The sequence below is a fragment of the Diabrotica undecimpunctata genome, chromosome 6 (genome assembly GCF_040954645.1).
Source record: "Diabrotica undecimpunctata isolate CICGRU chromosome 6, icDiaUnde3, whole genome shotgun sequence".
NCBI classification, from domain to species: Eukaryota; Metazoa; Arthropoda; class Insecta; order Coleoptera; family Chrysomelidae; genus Diabrotica; species Diabrotica undecimpunctata.
Window position 1 is genome coordinate 31085035 of NC_092808.1, and position 16437 is coordinate 31101471.

The following is a 16437-nucleotide window of genomic DNA, read 5'->3' on the forward strand; positions in this document are numbered from 1 at the left end:
CAATAATTTTGCAATCCAGCCTACTGGAAAAAAATCGCAAATTTTCAAATTTATAGTAGGTCCTAAATAAGGCTCTCAGATAGTTGCAAATTTTTTTACATATAAAGGAAGGCTCAAACTTTCAAACGCTTTTTGTAAAAGTCAAATCGGTTCACTAGGAGAGCCTAGAAAATTTTTTAGTTTTAAATATTTTTTAGGCTTATAAACAAATTGAATAACTTTACGAGCTTTAAACATATCCTTCCAAAAAAAGAAAAAGACTTTAAAAAAAATTATTGAAGATTGAGTCAAAATAAAGTTTATTTATGAAAAAACGAATTTTTTTTCGTTCGCCTTTGTTTTAACAACTTAAATTATTTATTAACAATTTATAAATACATATTTGTTTACTAAAAGTAACAATTTACTTCAATGTATAAATTGCAAGCTCAAAAAAAATGCATGAAGAAAAAATGCAATTACTTGTTTAACATACAATTATTTATTGCAAATTTCCCAATTTGCAATAAATGTTATTTGAAAATATGATATTTGAAATCCTTGTCGTCCGAGACATCGATTCAAAAAAAAAGAGCAAAATTGGTTAACAAGAAGCCAAGATAATGCAATTTTTAGCGCGCGCTATGATTTTGAACTTGCCGATTCACATTTCGAGTGAATGTCCCCCACCACCACCTCACCCAACATTTTTATGAATGTTGGCATGAAACGCATTACGTAAAACTTTTCATATAAAAAGTACTTGACAAGACGAGCGTATTTGTTTAAAAACGAGCCCTCTATCACTTATGGTTACACGGCAAATGTATGCCAACTTTGACCTTCAATATCTCGGCAACCAGTAAGCCGAATGTATCTTTTTTTTAAAGAAGCTTCTTTTCATGTTCTTTAAGTGTATAAATTTTGACATTGATCTGTTTAAAGCTCATAAAGTTATTCAATTTGTTTATAAGCCTAATATATATATAAAAAATGTTTAAAACTTTAAAAAAATTTCTAGGCTCTCCTAGTGAACCGTTTTGAATTTTACAAAAAGCGTTTGAAAGTTTGAGCCTTCCTTTATGTGTATAAAAATTTGCAACTATCTGAGGGCCTTATTTAGGGCCTACTATAAATTTGAAAATTTGCGATTTTTTTCCAATAGGCTGGATTGCAAAATTATTATGCAAAAACCTATCCGACCTATCTTAACAAAATTTAGCATACGTTTTAAACATATTAAAAGGTTTTTTTAAGCGGAATATGGAGCTTGTAAGTCAAGTTTAGAAAGTCGAAAACATTTAAAGGATTAACTTAATTTTTTTGTAATTTTTTTTTAAATTATTGCTATGTTTTCAACAATAAACATTTAATTTTCAATTTCTAGCTAACGAAATATTGTGTAAAATTGAATAACGAAACTTTTAACTTTTTATAATTTTTTCTCTAGGATCAATATTTTCCGAATTATAAACGAAAATAGGAGCAAAAAAATGAGAAATTTTCAATTGTTTTCAGATTTTGTTAAATAAAAAATTTAGCACAGGGTTTGCGACTGGCGCATATCGTGATTATCGATATTGGGCACATCCTGAAGGGATTCCAGCAAAAAAATAGCTTCCTATGGAAAATGTCCAATCCAAAACAGATCCCGCCTAGACTAAACTTGAAACAGATAGACAAGGAGATTAGATTAGATTTTAAAAAATGTCTTCCTTGCCCAAAGCTTACTAATTCTCAATGTTTTTACAGTCTAAAACTCTGGTGTTTTAATTATACAATTTATGATTCAACTGAAAAACAAGCTAACTGTCTAATGTGGGATGAATCAATTGCTGGCCGAAGTGGAAACCAAATGGCCTCATGCTTGGTCAAATACATTCATTCATTACCTCAAAGCACAACTTTGGTTGTTATTTGGACCGATAATTGCCCATCCCAAAACCGGAACTTACAAATGATTATGTGCTACTTTTATCTACTTTCGAGATATACACATATAAAAGAAATCACTCACAAATTCCTTTTGCGAGGGCATACGCACATGGAGGTGGACAGTATACACTTGGTTATAGAACAAGAGGCTAAGAAATGTCCTAATTTTCAAATTATTACTCCATGGGATTGGTTACAGTTGGCTAGAGTTTCCGGAAAAAAACAAAGATTTTAAAGTGTATGAAACGACAACTTCTAATTTTAAAGACTTTAATAAACTGTACAATTCCTGCGATTCACTGTTTCAAAATACAAAGAAAACTGGGAATAACGAAAAATATTGAATTTCACAAACAGTATTTATGCAATGCAGACAAGAAAATCCTGGGATTCTGTACTTTTAAAACAGACTTTTATTTGTTCTGAAGCTATTTTCTTGTGGCATTTAAAATTAATAACTATTTAAATGGGAATAAGCCACAATTAAAGGTTAAAATACGTTTATTGACGTTTCAATTTCCACTTCGGAAATCGTTCTCAAAATGTTTGTATTTTGAGAACGATTTCCGAAGTCGAAATTGAAACGTCAATAAACGTATTTTAACCTTTAATTGTGGCTTATTCCCATTTAAATAGTAATTAGACTTTGATTTGGAATTTCAGAGTTTAGACTTTAAGATAAGAGTTGGTAGAAGAAATCATTAATCTGTAGAAGATTCTCTGGTTTCTTTTAGAGATACCTTAAATCCGATAAGTACTAAAACATTCAATGGTCTTCAAAAGCTGCTAAAGTGAGTTCCAGCGAGGTTTCACGATTTTTTTCAGACTCTAGTGCATAAAGACACAACTCAGATTACTGATAATTAGTAGCAGCAGTAGCCCTGCATTTTTTAGTTTTTAATTTTTTTTTTTTTGAACTAAACCATGTTTAGTTCAAAGTAAAATGTTAAAAGAATTAAATAAATCTTACACCTCCCGTTATGAAAGATCAGATATAACTGTAAATTAATTTTTTAATTGATGTTATTCTTTTAAAGACTTTTTAACTGTTTCGTTTTGAATAGTTCATTACTGACTTTCAATTACCTGTAGGTAGGAAATAAATATGGTTTATGTATTAATAAAGACATACATGGTAATTGCAATAAAATGAGAAAGGTCTGTTGTCATTATTGCAGTTAATTATTTTCTTTATACCCATCCATTGTGGTAGAAAATCTTCATTATGATTCTTTATTTTCTTTCGTTTAGTAAAGGTTTAGTGCGCGTAGAAGAAATCACCTCACATATTTCACTTACTACTTTATTGCAAATTTTAATTATTAAGAGATTTAACGGGTAAAAGATGAGCTGTATCTCATAACGAATACTTCTGACTGTTGGATGAACAAGTTCGATCCTGATAAGATATAAAAGACATAATTTCTCAAGCCGGGATAATGATAGATGGAGTGAGCTTTTTTTTTATTCTATCCTGTCAATGTAGCTAAGACTAAATATAACTTTATGGAGTCAACTGGTCAATACAACTTTATGGAGAACCTAATTAAACTAGAAGTTTTCTAGATGTGAGTTTATTGTCGAATTTCAAAATATCTTCTACAGCAATGTATTTCGAATAAAGAAGTTTTATAACGACTAAATACAGAGAAAGAACTTTTATCAGTGATAATTGAAACGTCAATAAACGTATTTTAACCTATAAAAAAATATATTAGTGATTGGTTTACTGTACGTTTTCCATTTATTCATGATACCCATTCCAGAATTCTGAAACCCTGTACCGGCTTGTACTGGTCTAGTGAATGAGTAGAATATGTTTTTGGACTTGGCCGTATCCAAAAAGTGTTTGTGTCCCTGCGATCTGCTACAGAGTCCCAACCTATAGATGTTTGCATACTCGTATGGAATTTTAGGCATACAATTCATTGGACTGCGGAGGATTGGTTACAGTAAATCCAATGCTCCTCCTATCATATGTTTGTCATATGCGTGTCCTGGGAAGAAGAACCGTCGTATGATGTCTTAACCGAGTAATGCGGAACACCGTGAGGCTCTTTAGTCCCTGCGTAGTCTTAACTGACTTATCTTCATATGGCTTTTGCTTGACGGGAGGCCGAGTCCCCGCTCTTGGCTTGACCCAGTTCTGCGCTCGAGTGTGTGGGCCACTCCGACCCGTTTTTTATTGTTTTTGGTTATAACACTATCTATAGAGCAAACGCTATAGACCAATTTGCCTCGCAGAAGTATGCTTCAAGCTATATAAAAAAAAAATTATAGGACAGATGGAGAAATTACTTTGAGGAGATAAGTACTGGGAGATACACAAGCAGCATTTAGACCAGGAAGACAAGTAAGTTACTTGGAGTTACTTGAAGGAGATAAAAGTACCAGGAAAACTAATAGCAGCAATTAAATCCACCTATAAGACGCGAAATATCAGGAAAGAAATCAGAGAAGTTTTAGATAAAGAAAGGGATAAAACAGTCTGAGTCCGTCTTATTAATAATAATAATAATAATAATAATAATAATACTTTATTTCCTTTTTGACAAATACAATTTGTATAGGATCAGTCACAGTTTAGTAAACAAAATAAGTAAATATAAATGTAAATCTAAAATTACGCTAAACCTAACATTACAAGACAAACACAAATAGAAAATGTAAAATTACTAGTGTATACTTAAAATAATGTCAACTACTAAAATATTCATCAACAGAATAAAACGTATTCTGCAATAAAAAATCTTTTAAAGTTAATTTAAATATTTTCATATTCTTACATTTTTTTATTGGCTCGGGTAACTTATTATATATTCTTTGACCTATTATTGCAGGTGAGTAAAAATGCATATTTCCTTTAGAAAAAGGCACATGTAATTTTTGATTCTGCCTTGTATTTATATTGTGAATTTGACTATTAGTTTTAAATTTCTCAAGATTTGAATGAATAAAAACACAAACTTCAAAAATATATAAACACGGCACAGTTAAAAGTTTATATCTAGTAAAGTAACTCTTACAGCTAGTGATTCGAGAAATACCAGCAATACAACGGACTATTCTCTTTTGAGACAGAAAGACTTCATTGAATTTACAAGACCTACCCCAAAATACTATGCCATACCGCAAACGAGACTCCACCTGAGCATAATACAGCATAATTAGCTGTTTTTCACTTAGTATATCTTTGAGGTTTCGAAGTAGGTAGCATGATGAGTTCATTTTGGAAATAATATCATCACATTGCCTTTTCCAATTGAGACATTCATCAACATACAAACCCAAAAACTTTAGGCAATGAACTTTTTCAATTTGTTTAGAATATATTGATAGTTCGATATCTAACAGATGTTTCTGTCTATTGTGGAAATGAATAGCATGCGTTTTATCCGCATTAAGATGTAAGTAATTCGAGGAAAACCAATTACTAAGATCACACAAAAGTTCGTTACATTTATTTTCAAGAGATATATGTGATTTATCTGATATAAGTATTGAAGTATCATCTGCATAAAGTGTAAACTGTACAGCAGAATTTATTGAGACAATATCATTTAAGTAAATAAGAAATAATATTGGGCCAATTACAGAACCTTGTGGAACACCCATATGAATGTAAATGTAATCTGATTTGCAAATATTTACTGATTGTTGGGATACATCTGTTAAGGAGACATACTGACGACGTTCTGATAGGTAGGATTCTATCCATTTTAGAGAGAGACCTTTTATTCCAATATTTTCTAACTTATTAATGAGTAACGTATGATCGACACAGTCAAATGCCCTACTGAGATCACAAAAAATCCCGACAGGGCATTCATCCGCATCAATATAGTTAGTTAAAGTCTCATAAAATGAATGAACTGCTGTATTTGTAGACTTACCTGCCTGAAAGCCATGCTGATATTTACTAACAATACCTTTCTCCAATAAATAAGAGTTTAATCTGTTAAGATAACAGTATTCGAATATTTTTGAAAACACTGAAGGGACAGTTATTGGGCGATAATTACTAATATTCTTTGGATCACCTTTCTTATGTACAGGAACGACTTTTCCCACCTTTAGATAATCCGGGAAAATACCATTGCAAAAAGACAAGTTTATTAGAAATGTTAAAGGTGATAATATGAATGGAATTACTTTTTTTAATAAAAATTGAGGTATTTCATCAAATCCACACGATTTTGAAGATTTCAATTTTCCTATCAATAATTCACTCAGCTCATTTGGAGTGTAAGGACATAATTGTAAAAAACTGTCATTTTCATTATAAGGCGGTTTCCTTAAAGTACTATTTTGATGACTGGGAATTTTAGAACGTACCTCAATTGGAGCATTCTTAAAGAAAACATTGAACATGTTAGCAACAATAGGGCATTCCTCTATTACACAATTTTCATCTGATTTTAGACATATATTTTTCCTTCTATTATTGTCAACATTATTAGTCACGTCGGCAACAAGTCTCCAGGCACTTTTTGTTGGATTATCTGATGATGAAATAATATTCTGGTAATAATTTTTCTTTGTCAAACATAAAAGTTTCTGGTGTTTCTTTTTTTCTAACTTGTAATATTCACGAAGACACGGACAGGATCTAGATAAAACATGCAAGTTTTTTAAGTTACCACTAGATAAGCGTACTTCAGTGTTTACCCATTTTTTACGATCATTTATAATACGTTTATTTTGCAATGGAAAATTAATGTTAAAATAATACGAAAAAATATCAACAAACACATTAAAAGCCAAATTAGTATCAAGTATACCATAAACAAGATTCCAATCTTCCAGCACAAGACTCGTTACAAAATTATCTATCCCACTCTCTGAAAAATATCGCTTTTGACAAGACATAGGCAATTTCGATATATCGATTTCAAGTTCGACTAAAACAGTTCTATGATCAGACACAGTGTTGTCAAGAATACATGCTGTACCTAAATTAGAAAAATTTACAAAAATATTATCAATTGTTGTTATGCTGGTATTTGTTACTCTTGTAGGCCATTTGACAAGATTAGTATGTATGTTATAAGCAGATAAGCAATTATGTAGTTTTGTTTGGTTATTGTTTGACGTTTTCATATCAATATTAAAGTCACCACAAATAATATAACATGCATTTGGCTTGTATAAATAATTTAAAAGACAGTCAAGATTATTTAAAAAAATATTTACATCTCCACACGGAGATCGGTAGCAATTCAATATGTAAAAGATATTATTCATAATTAATAATGAAAAATGGAAAGGATTTAGAAAAGGTAACCATATTCAAATACCTGGGTTTCAGTGTCAAAATGACGGAAACATTAGAGCTGAAATAGCAAACAGGGGAAACAAAGCAACTAAAATATATTACGAACTAAACAAAACAATAATAGGAAATAAATAAATTGAAATAGTGAAAACTGAGTACTTAACCAGAAACGGTATAAACAAAAATGAATGCAATAAAAAAATTAGGAAAATAGCAGGCAAGACTAAGTGAGACATAGTGAGAAGTGAAGTTATAAGAAATAGCATTGAAAAAAGAAATAAATAAATTGGTTTGGCCACGTGGCAAGAATGGACCAAGCTCGACTGGTAAAGAAAATAATAGAAATGGGAAAGTTAATAAAAAGAAGAAAAAGCAGACCAAGAAAGAAGTGGCTGGACCAAATAGAAAAATATGGAAAAGAAAAAGGAAAAACCGTATAGGAGTTGAATGAATTTGAAAAGAATAGAAAAAAGTAGAGAAAATGGATAAATGATAAACCGGAATCACACAAGGATATAGAGAGCGGAAGGAGAAATTCTTTTTGTAGGGGGTTGTTTTCTTGGGATAGAGTTAGGAGATTATCTAGTCTTTTTGCTAACATTTGAAGCTTTGGCCTTCTGTGCTTCGATCTATGGAACACGTCATACCCTAATATCTGTCACAGGATATGTTTTGGGTGGTCTTCTAGCTCAGCGAATTTTATTCTGACTTATTCGTTTCTGTACTCTGACTGGCTTCAAATCTCTGAACAGAAAGCGTTCAGCTACGTTTCTGTGCACGTTCGCGACTTCTCTTAAGCATTTGTTGTGGGCTGCTTATAGCTTATTTTTCTATAAAGGGTCATTCTTGGACTTTTAGCTGTTTTTCTGGATTGTTTTTTTTTGACGATAACTGCCTGTGTCTTCTGTCATTCGTTTCAGTTCTAAAGCATTCAATGTGAAAACATCTCAAAATGGACAGGGTTAGGCTTCGAAGAACTTGGACCAGCAGAATCAGAAAAAATAATGCAAAAAATATACAGTAAAAATATAAAATTCTATCCACTATTAAAACTTTCGATCACAAGCCCGTACAATAGGATAAATCAGATTTTATTAGCAGTTCATATTATATTTTAGTTTAAATTTTATTAGACGGCGATGGAATTGATTTTTGTCACGTTGCAAGAAAATACTCGTTTTAATGAGATGTTTGAAAGAATAGTATGTACCTGGATGACAAATTACACATACAAGTAGGTAATTTAGCCAGAGTCAGATTCAATAAATCGTCTTCCACATTTGGAATGTGTCGTTTTAAGAGATCGTTAAGCGATGTCACTCAACATTCAGGGAACTATTAGAAAAAGTAACTTAATTACCTAGAAGAAAAATCTAACAGATATAAGGTTAAACGGTACACTATCGATTCGCACAAGACGATTACATAACGAAGGAGGTGCAATAGAAGTTATAGGACTGTAAAAAGTTGTGAAGTGAGAAAGACCAAGTGAGACTATTATTGTCAAAATAAATAAATACGAAACCGTAGTTTCTCAATTAATGTAAAAACTGGTAAAAAAAAGAAGTAACTGCAATTCAAATACTCTGATGCCTATCAGCATATTCACTCAACAGTAAAAAACGGTAAGTTCAAAGACAAAAGTTATGACTTCAATTTTACCTTATCAGTACGAAATGTTTAAATCGCTGTGAGATAATATAACAAAAAAGTCACAAACTCTAGTTTTTCACGCATTATGTGATTCATATTTGATTGTGTCAATCTAAAAACATTATCTAGAAAAACACGTTTAATTAAAAAAAAACGTAATTAATTCTGAGAACAACCGTTCACGATCATAACAAATTCTTATCTCCTGAATAAATAATAACAATAGAAATGGTTATTCTCTTGTTAATTTTAAATAATACAGTGGTAATTAGAGCAGATTAGTATCACTGAAACTTTATACCACAATTAGACAGCAAATATTAAAATATAAAACAAACATTCAATAGACATTGTTACATTCAAAAATGTCTATACATTATACTGAGTTGATATATCATCGGATGAGTTGATACATACCAATGCATAATTAGTTGCATAGCTATAAGACCCGTTTTAAGTTTCGGAAATAGAAGAATTTCAGTTCTATGTGTTGACTGGTCAAGTTGACTGTTTCAATTCTCAAAGAAATCGATTTTTGGTCTTGTTTTTTCTCATCGTTTGTAGATATCAGTTGGACCACGATTCGCTCAATCAGCCAGATATAGTTAAGAATTATATTTCTGATTCTTTGTTATATAAAGTTTATGAAATTACTGTTAAATTATTTAAATATGAAAATGGATCTAGAAGCTAATTTGGAGTTAAAGCCATAAGTTAATTGTAATATCTATTCCGCTTTGATTTTTACCGGAATGGGAAATGGTCATGGAATTTGTTCATATTTGTAAGTATGGAATATTGCATATATTTTTTTAAACACTCATTATGGCTATCTGATAGAAAGGTTTCCACAGAATGTTATATTACAACTTAAACTACGAGAAAACGAATATATTTAGTCTTTTACAGGATAAAATCACTGGCAACGAAAAAAGAATAAAACATTAAATTAAATATTTTTCAATTTCGTAAATCAATTTAATGATTTATTGATTTATTGTGAAAAAACCCTAATAAAACAACAACTAAATAACTTGAAACACAGTAAAAAATAATTAAAATTTTAATCAAACAATAACATAACTTTAAAATATGAACATATCTTAATATTTTGATATACCTCACAAATTCACAAACAACAAATAGTACCAATCGCACAGAATGAATGTTCATAGCCAAGAGTCCTCACTTACTCTTCAGATAATTAAAAAAAACCAATATTTCCAACTTCTTATGGGACAAATACACACAAATTAGAAATGTTTGGAAAGATTTTTAAAATCCCCGCCCATTGTGACGTCAGGCTTGGTAAAAGTATAGAAGCTGATATTTTGAAGATTTGTTTGAAAATTCCCTGATCTCAAACTTGGAGCTAAAGATTGTAATAGTGCTTGACAATACTTTCTATCCTTCGCGACAGTCCACTAAGATACTAACTACATTTTTTTAATGTTTTTTATTTTGAGAACGATTTTCGAAGTGGAAATCGAAACGTCAAATAGACTTATTTTAAAGTAAGAAGTAGCTTATTCCCAATAAAAATAGTAAATTGCATTAAGATGCCACAAGAAAATGTCTTCAAATCAATACCAAATACATATTTAGAAAAAGATGAACTGCAAAACTCTTTAATGGAAAATGATTTGTATTTCGAAGATTTTGATACAAAAAAACACATTATTGAAGTTCTACACACGAAGCAATTTTACACATGGACACATTATAGAGACTTCACCCCTATTTTCGTGTTTTCAATCCTATAGATTTAATTTAGGGACAATCAATTAAAATGTCTTACAGAATGACTCCACAAGATACCTATTCCAAAAAAGAATAACCGAAAATAGCAGAAACACATATATCACAGAAAGTGATGGGAGTCGAAGAAAGCTGGACAAAAAAGTCTAATATCTTAGCCTCGGTCAAAGAAGTTCTTGATGAAGGAAATATAAATAAAAATAAATCGTTCCCAAGGCGAAGAACTCTTGTACAGAAGTGAAGAAAAAACGAAAAGAAAAGATAAAAGCTTACCTGAAATACAGGTCAACCAAAACACAAGAGGCATACCATAATTACAAGACAATTAGAAACGAAACATGTACTTGTAACAAAAATAAAAAATGATCACTGGGAACCCTTTTCGAAAGAAATGAAACATGAGAAATATGGCGCTTCATAAGAGGTCAAAGAACGGAGGTAAAGAAACTAATAGAGCCAAAACACATAGAAAAGAATACGTGGATTGGCTACCTAAAACAGCTGTATACAGAGGAAGAACAAACAACGCTAGAACCGGAAACACCAGAAATTGCCACAAATCAAGAACTTAATATAAATGTACAGTGTACAGGAAGTTCGGAAAATACTTGAAAACTTAAAGAACAGAAAAGCAGCAGGTAAAGACGAGATACCAAACGAATTACTGAAATACTGAGGAGCAGCAATGACATTAATTAATAAAATTATAAAACACAATAAAATACCGGAAGAATGGAGAACGAGCGAACTAATTCTACTATTCAAAAAAGGAGATAAAAAACAGCCAAAAAACTACAGAGGTATAAACTTGTTAAATACTACGCTAACACCTACAACTAAAATTTTACAAGTGCTAATAAATCAGGGGATAAGTTTAGCAGATGAACAACAGGGTTTTCGTAGTGCAAGATCGTATACACATGCAATATTCGTTATAAAGCAAATTACTGAGAAATCACTAGAGCATAATAGACCAACATTTTTATGTCCGATTGACCTGAAGAAAGCGTTTGAGAGAGTAAGGCTCAAAAATATAATCCATCTTCTGTATAATAGAGAAGTTCCCTAAATACTATAAAAACTTTTGAAAACATCTACCAGAACAACAAAATGGAAGTCAGAATAGATGGACAACTTATAGAACCTATAGAAATATGCAGCGGAATACGACAAGGGGATTTATTCAGCCCTATGCTCTTCAATTTGATCATGGATGAAATCATCAAAAGCGTTAACGAAGAAAGAGGATACAGAATGGGAAACAAAGAAATAAAAATACTCTGTTACGCAGACGACGCAATACTGATCGACCAAGATGAAGATAGTCTGCAAAGACTGGTCCACAGTTTTAACATAAGAGCAAAAGAATTTAAGATGACAACCTTCTCTCAGAAAACTAAAACATTAGTAGTCAGCAAAGAACCAATCAGATGTAAAATAGAAATTGATGGCATCAGTATTGAACAAGTAATGGAAATAAAATACCTGGTAATTACACTGTCTAGCTATGGAATATGATACCGGTCACATTCCAACGGATTGGCTTTGTTCAACCTTCATAATGATCCCTAAATCACAAAGAGCGACAAGGTGCAAGGACCACAGACTGATTAGCTTGATGAGTCATTTACTTAAAATATTTCTTCGCATACTCCACACAAGAATGTTCAGAAAACTAGAAGAGCTGAGCGGCGAGACACAATTTGGTTTCAAGAAGGGACTCGGGACGCGCGAAGCATCATTCTGCTTGAATACCCTGGTACAAAACTATATGGACCAACGAAAAGATATAGTCATCACATTCCTCGACTACGAAAAAGCTTTTGACACCGTAAAACACGATGAAATAATAAAAATGCTACACAATGCTGATATTGATGAGAAAGATATAAGAGTTATCCAGAATCTCTATTGGAATCAAAAGGCACGTGTGAGGCTGAACAAATCAACAAACACAGAGGAATTCGAAATTTTACGAGGGGTGCGACAGGGGTGTATTTTGTCTCCTATGCTGTTCAACCTCTATGTGGAGAATGTTTTTACAGAGGCAGTTGAAGGCACTGATTGTGGTATAAAGGTCAACGGGTACCCGATAAATAACATTCGTTACGCTGACGACACCGCAATAATCAGAGATAACGAACATGATATGCAGTTGATACTAAATAAAATAAACACCACAGGAAAAACATATGGCCTGAAGATAAATGCTGGAAAAACAAAATGCATGACAATAAGAAAGGGCGCATTTTTCAGAGTACAACTGCACGTAGATAATGCTCCAATCGAGCAAGTGAAAACGTTCAAATACTTGGGAATGATGGTGAATGACCAATGGGATCCTCAACAAGAAATAAAATGCCGTACCGAACAAGCAAGACAAGCTTTTCTTAAATTTAAACCGCTACTTTGTAACCGCAATCTTTCCTTCAATCTCCGTTACAGAATGGTTAAGTGCTATGTATGGTCCATATTGTTATACGGCATGGAGACATGGACGTTGAAAATATCTTCCATTAACAAGTTGGAAGCCTTCGAAATGTGGACCTTGCGAAGAATGTTCCGCATACCATGGACAGATAGGGTGAGAAACGAGGAAGTCCTAAGAAGAGCAAATACTGAGAGAGAATTGCTCAGCTTGATCAAGGCACGAAAGATTGGATACCTGGGCCACATCCTGAGAGGGGAAAAATACGCAATCCCTCAACTAATTATCCAAGGAAAGATTGAGGGCAAGAGAGGAGTAGGTCGCAAACAAATGTCGTGGCTGCGAAATATAAAGAACTGGACAGGCGTAACTAACACTGGCGAACTTTTGCATGCCGCAAAAGACATACGTCTGACCTTAAGATAATTCGACAACGCACTATAGGTGCACGGCACCATAAGAAGAAGCTATGGAAACCTGGACAAAGAAGTGAGAGATCAAGTACAAAAAGCAACTAGACTGACAGGATGCCTTAGTAGCACTATATGGCAAAACAGACACATTAACACTGAGATGACGTTAAGAATTCATAAAGCCAGTGTAAGACCAATAATGACATATGCCTCAGAAACAAGACCCGACATAGCCCCAACGCAACGGCTATTGGAAACGGCAGAGATAAGAGTACTGAGAAGAATTACAGAAAATACGCTGAGAGATCGAAAGAGAAGTGAAGACATTAGAATAAAATGTAACGTACAGTGTATAAATTAATCGATACAAAATAGAAAAAAAAAATGGAATTAACCACATGGATAACTCACCAATCGACAGAAGAAGTATCGGACGGCCGCGCAAAAGATGGAGTGACAACCTTTCATAAGGCCATGATCGACAAGCGAGTAAAACTGCGGTTTTGTGGCTCGTCGGTAAAGCTCGTCGTTTAAAACCGGGCGTGTATCACGGGTTTCGAGCCAAACCGGCAGTTTTTGGCGACCGTTGAAGTGAACAGACGTGCGTGAGAGTTTTTAATCATGGATATGCGAACTCACAGTCGCGATTTTATATTAGAATTTATATCTTGCTTCCGAGACTCTTCTTGTTTATGGAAATGTACATCACCAGAGTACAAAAACAAATCAAATCGACTGACCGCATATGTTAAACTGTTGGAGATCTTAAAAAAACGTGAACCGAACTCAACTATAGCCGACGTTAAGAAAAAAATTCAATCATTACGAGCTTCCTACAGGAAAGAAAGGAATAAGGTTACGGCAAGCATAAGAACCGGCTCCGGTATTGAGGATATATATCAGCCAAAATTATGGTATTACAAGGAGCTTGAATTTCTCAACGACCAGGCTCGAAGTAAGTATTTTACCTACCTACCGATTTTTATTGTATTGAGGAACTCAATTACTTATGTGCAATCAAATAATGTAATAAATATAATTACCTATGTTTTATTCGTAGTAGTATGTCGAATATAGTAACAAATATAAAATAATGGTATTCTAAACTAAACTAAAAAATTCTAAACTAAATTGTAAATTATTTTACAGGCACATCATCCATATCAACGCTTGAAAGCGACGATGACACTCGTAGTCAACGATCAAGGAAACATTCTGAGGACAATGTGAGTCAACTATCAATGCAACATTCAGAGTACAATGTGAGTATCGTTATTATTATTCGTTCTTTCGTCTATTTCATTATGTATTTACTAAATCATTCTGTCCTGTAACGAGACAGCTCCAGTTGTACTGAAGTATTTTACAAAATCTTCCCTTACTTTTTTTGCATCGTTGTCAGAATATTCTGTGCGAGTGGCTTGTAGGCGTGCCATAATACTATCCGGACTGATGCCTTGTTGAACCAGTAATTCGATTTTCTGTATCACTATCACCTGGAGAGATATAATCTATTCCCGATTTGCGTTTTAAATAATTATGTAAAGCACAACAAGACAACACCACAAAATTTATGTCATCAATTGATTTGAAATCAATAGCTAGCAGATCGAAATATTTGGAATCTTGGGGCTAAAATCCCGAACGCATTTTCTACTATTCTCCGGGCTCTGCAAATTCGATAGTTAATTATTTTGGCATGATCTAGTTGTCGTTGTGGATAAGGTTTTAGAAAATCGGGTCTTAAAGCAAAAGCTTCATCGCCAATATATACAAATGGTAATGGATCGGAATCCTGAGTTGGCTTTTCTGGCAGTGGTATATTTATAAAGTGCCTGCATCCAAACGCTTGTAAAACTCTGTTTTCTTTAAAACCCCTCCATCAGAAATGTGGCCGTTGGTGCCTACATCAACATATATAAATTCGTAATTAGCGTTGACAATTGCCATAAGGACAATGCTATGGAAGCCTTTGTTATTAAAAAAATGTGAGCCAGCGCCAGGAAGTGGAACTATTTTGACATGTTTACCATCTACTGCACCGAGGCCACGAGTTTGGGAACTGCCACTTGTTTTTGAATTGTTCAGCTAACATTTTCATTTCTTCTACATTTTTAGGGAACTGAAACAAGAGAAAAGGCTACATAAATAATTCTTTTTATTTTATTACAGATAACTAGTCCGTCCCCATCGGTGAATTCACTGTCTAATTCTCTGCCTCCAATTCCATCCATATCACTGGATCCATCCACATTATCTCGAAAACGCAAAGATGACCATACAACTAGGATGTTTAGTTTGATTAGTCAAAGACTAAGCGAAAAAGAGGATGAATTTGATGTTTTCGGGAAAAATGTGAGTAATAAATTAAGGACGATGACGGCTCAACAGCAAATTTTGGCGCAGAAACTAATAAACGATGTAATTTTTTGTGGACAAATGGAGCAGCTCTCCTTAAACTCTCAAATTAGCGTGCAACATGCTATAAGTACGAACCCACACACCACAACTTCCTCACATCAAGTCTCTAATACCCAACAATTTCAGCCAGAAGCATCAAACTCAATGAAATAATATCTTACAAATTTTTCAGTTTGATATTATGTTTGTAGGTTTTTATGTTTGTTTGTTTTTTTTTTTATATTATTGAGAAAGTTGTTAGTTAAATTTAGTTATTTTTTACTGCACTGAAAATAATAAATATAAAAATAAATATCTTACCTTCATATATTCGTTTTTTAATACTGTGTAAATAGCTCTGCAAGTTTCCGGAATAATTCTCCCCAAAATTTGCCTGGATATTAAAGTAGAATACTGTAAACTGGTTTGGGATTTACCTTCTGATAGGTATCTCAATGTAGCAGTCAAACGTTCATGAGCAGAAATAGCTTCTCGCATTATTGTGTTTTGTTTTTGAATTATAGGTGCCACTAGCGACAACAATTCGTTATACAAAGCCGCAGACATTCTCAGATAATTTCTATAATCAAGTGGTT

General features: G+C 32.9%; 2 protein-coding genes across 3 annotated transcripts in view; one reads left to right on the top strand and one right to left on the bottom strand.

Moving 5' to 3' along the window:
- CrebA (Cyclic-AMP response element binding protein A) overlaps window positions 1-16437 on the bottom strand; it is a 440191-nt gene that overhangs the window by 307402 nt on the left and 116352 nt on the right. The window lies entirely within an intron of this gene.
- On the top strand, window positions 9546-16125 carry LOC140442619 (uncharacterized). 2 transcript variants are annotated; one of them, XM_072533627.1, is made up of 3 exons: window positions 9546-9626; window positions 14591-14703; window positions 15614-16125. In XM_072533627.1, exons 1-3 carry the CDS (start codon window positions 9602-9604, stop codon window positions 16013-16015), a joined length of 540 nt encoding a protein of 179 aa, XP_072389728.1. In that variant the 5' UTR covers window positions 9546-9601; the 3' UTR covers window positions 16016-16125. The 2 variants fall into 2 exon arrangements, with proteins under 2 accessions (XP_072389728.1, XP_072389726.1); XM_072533625.1 differs by lacking the exon at window positions 9546-9626 and adding an exon at window positions 14026-14396.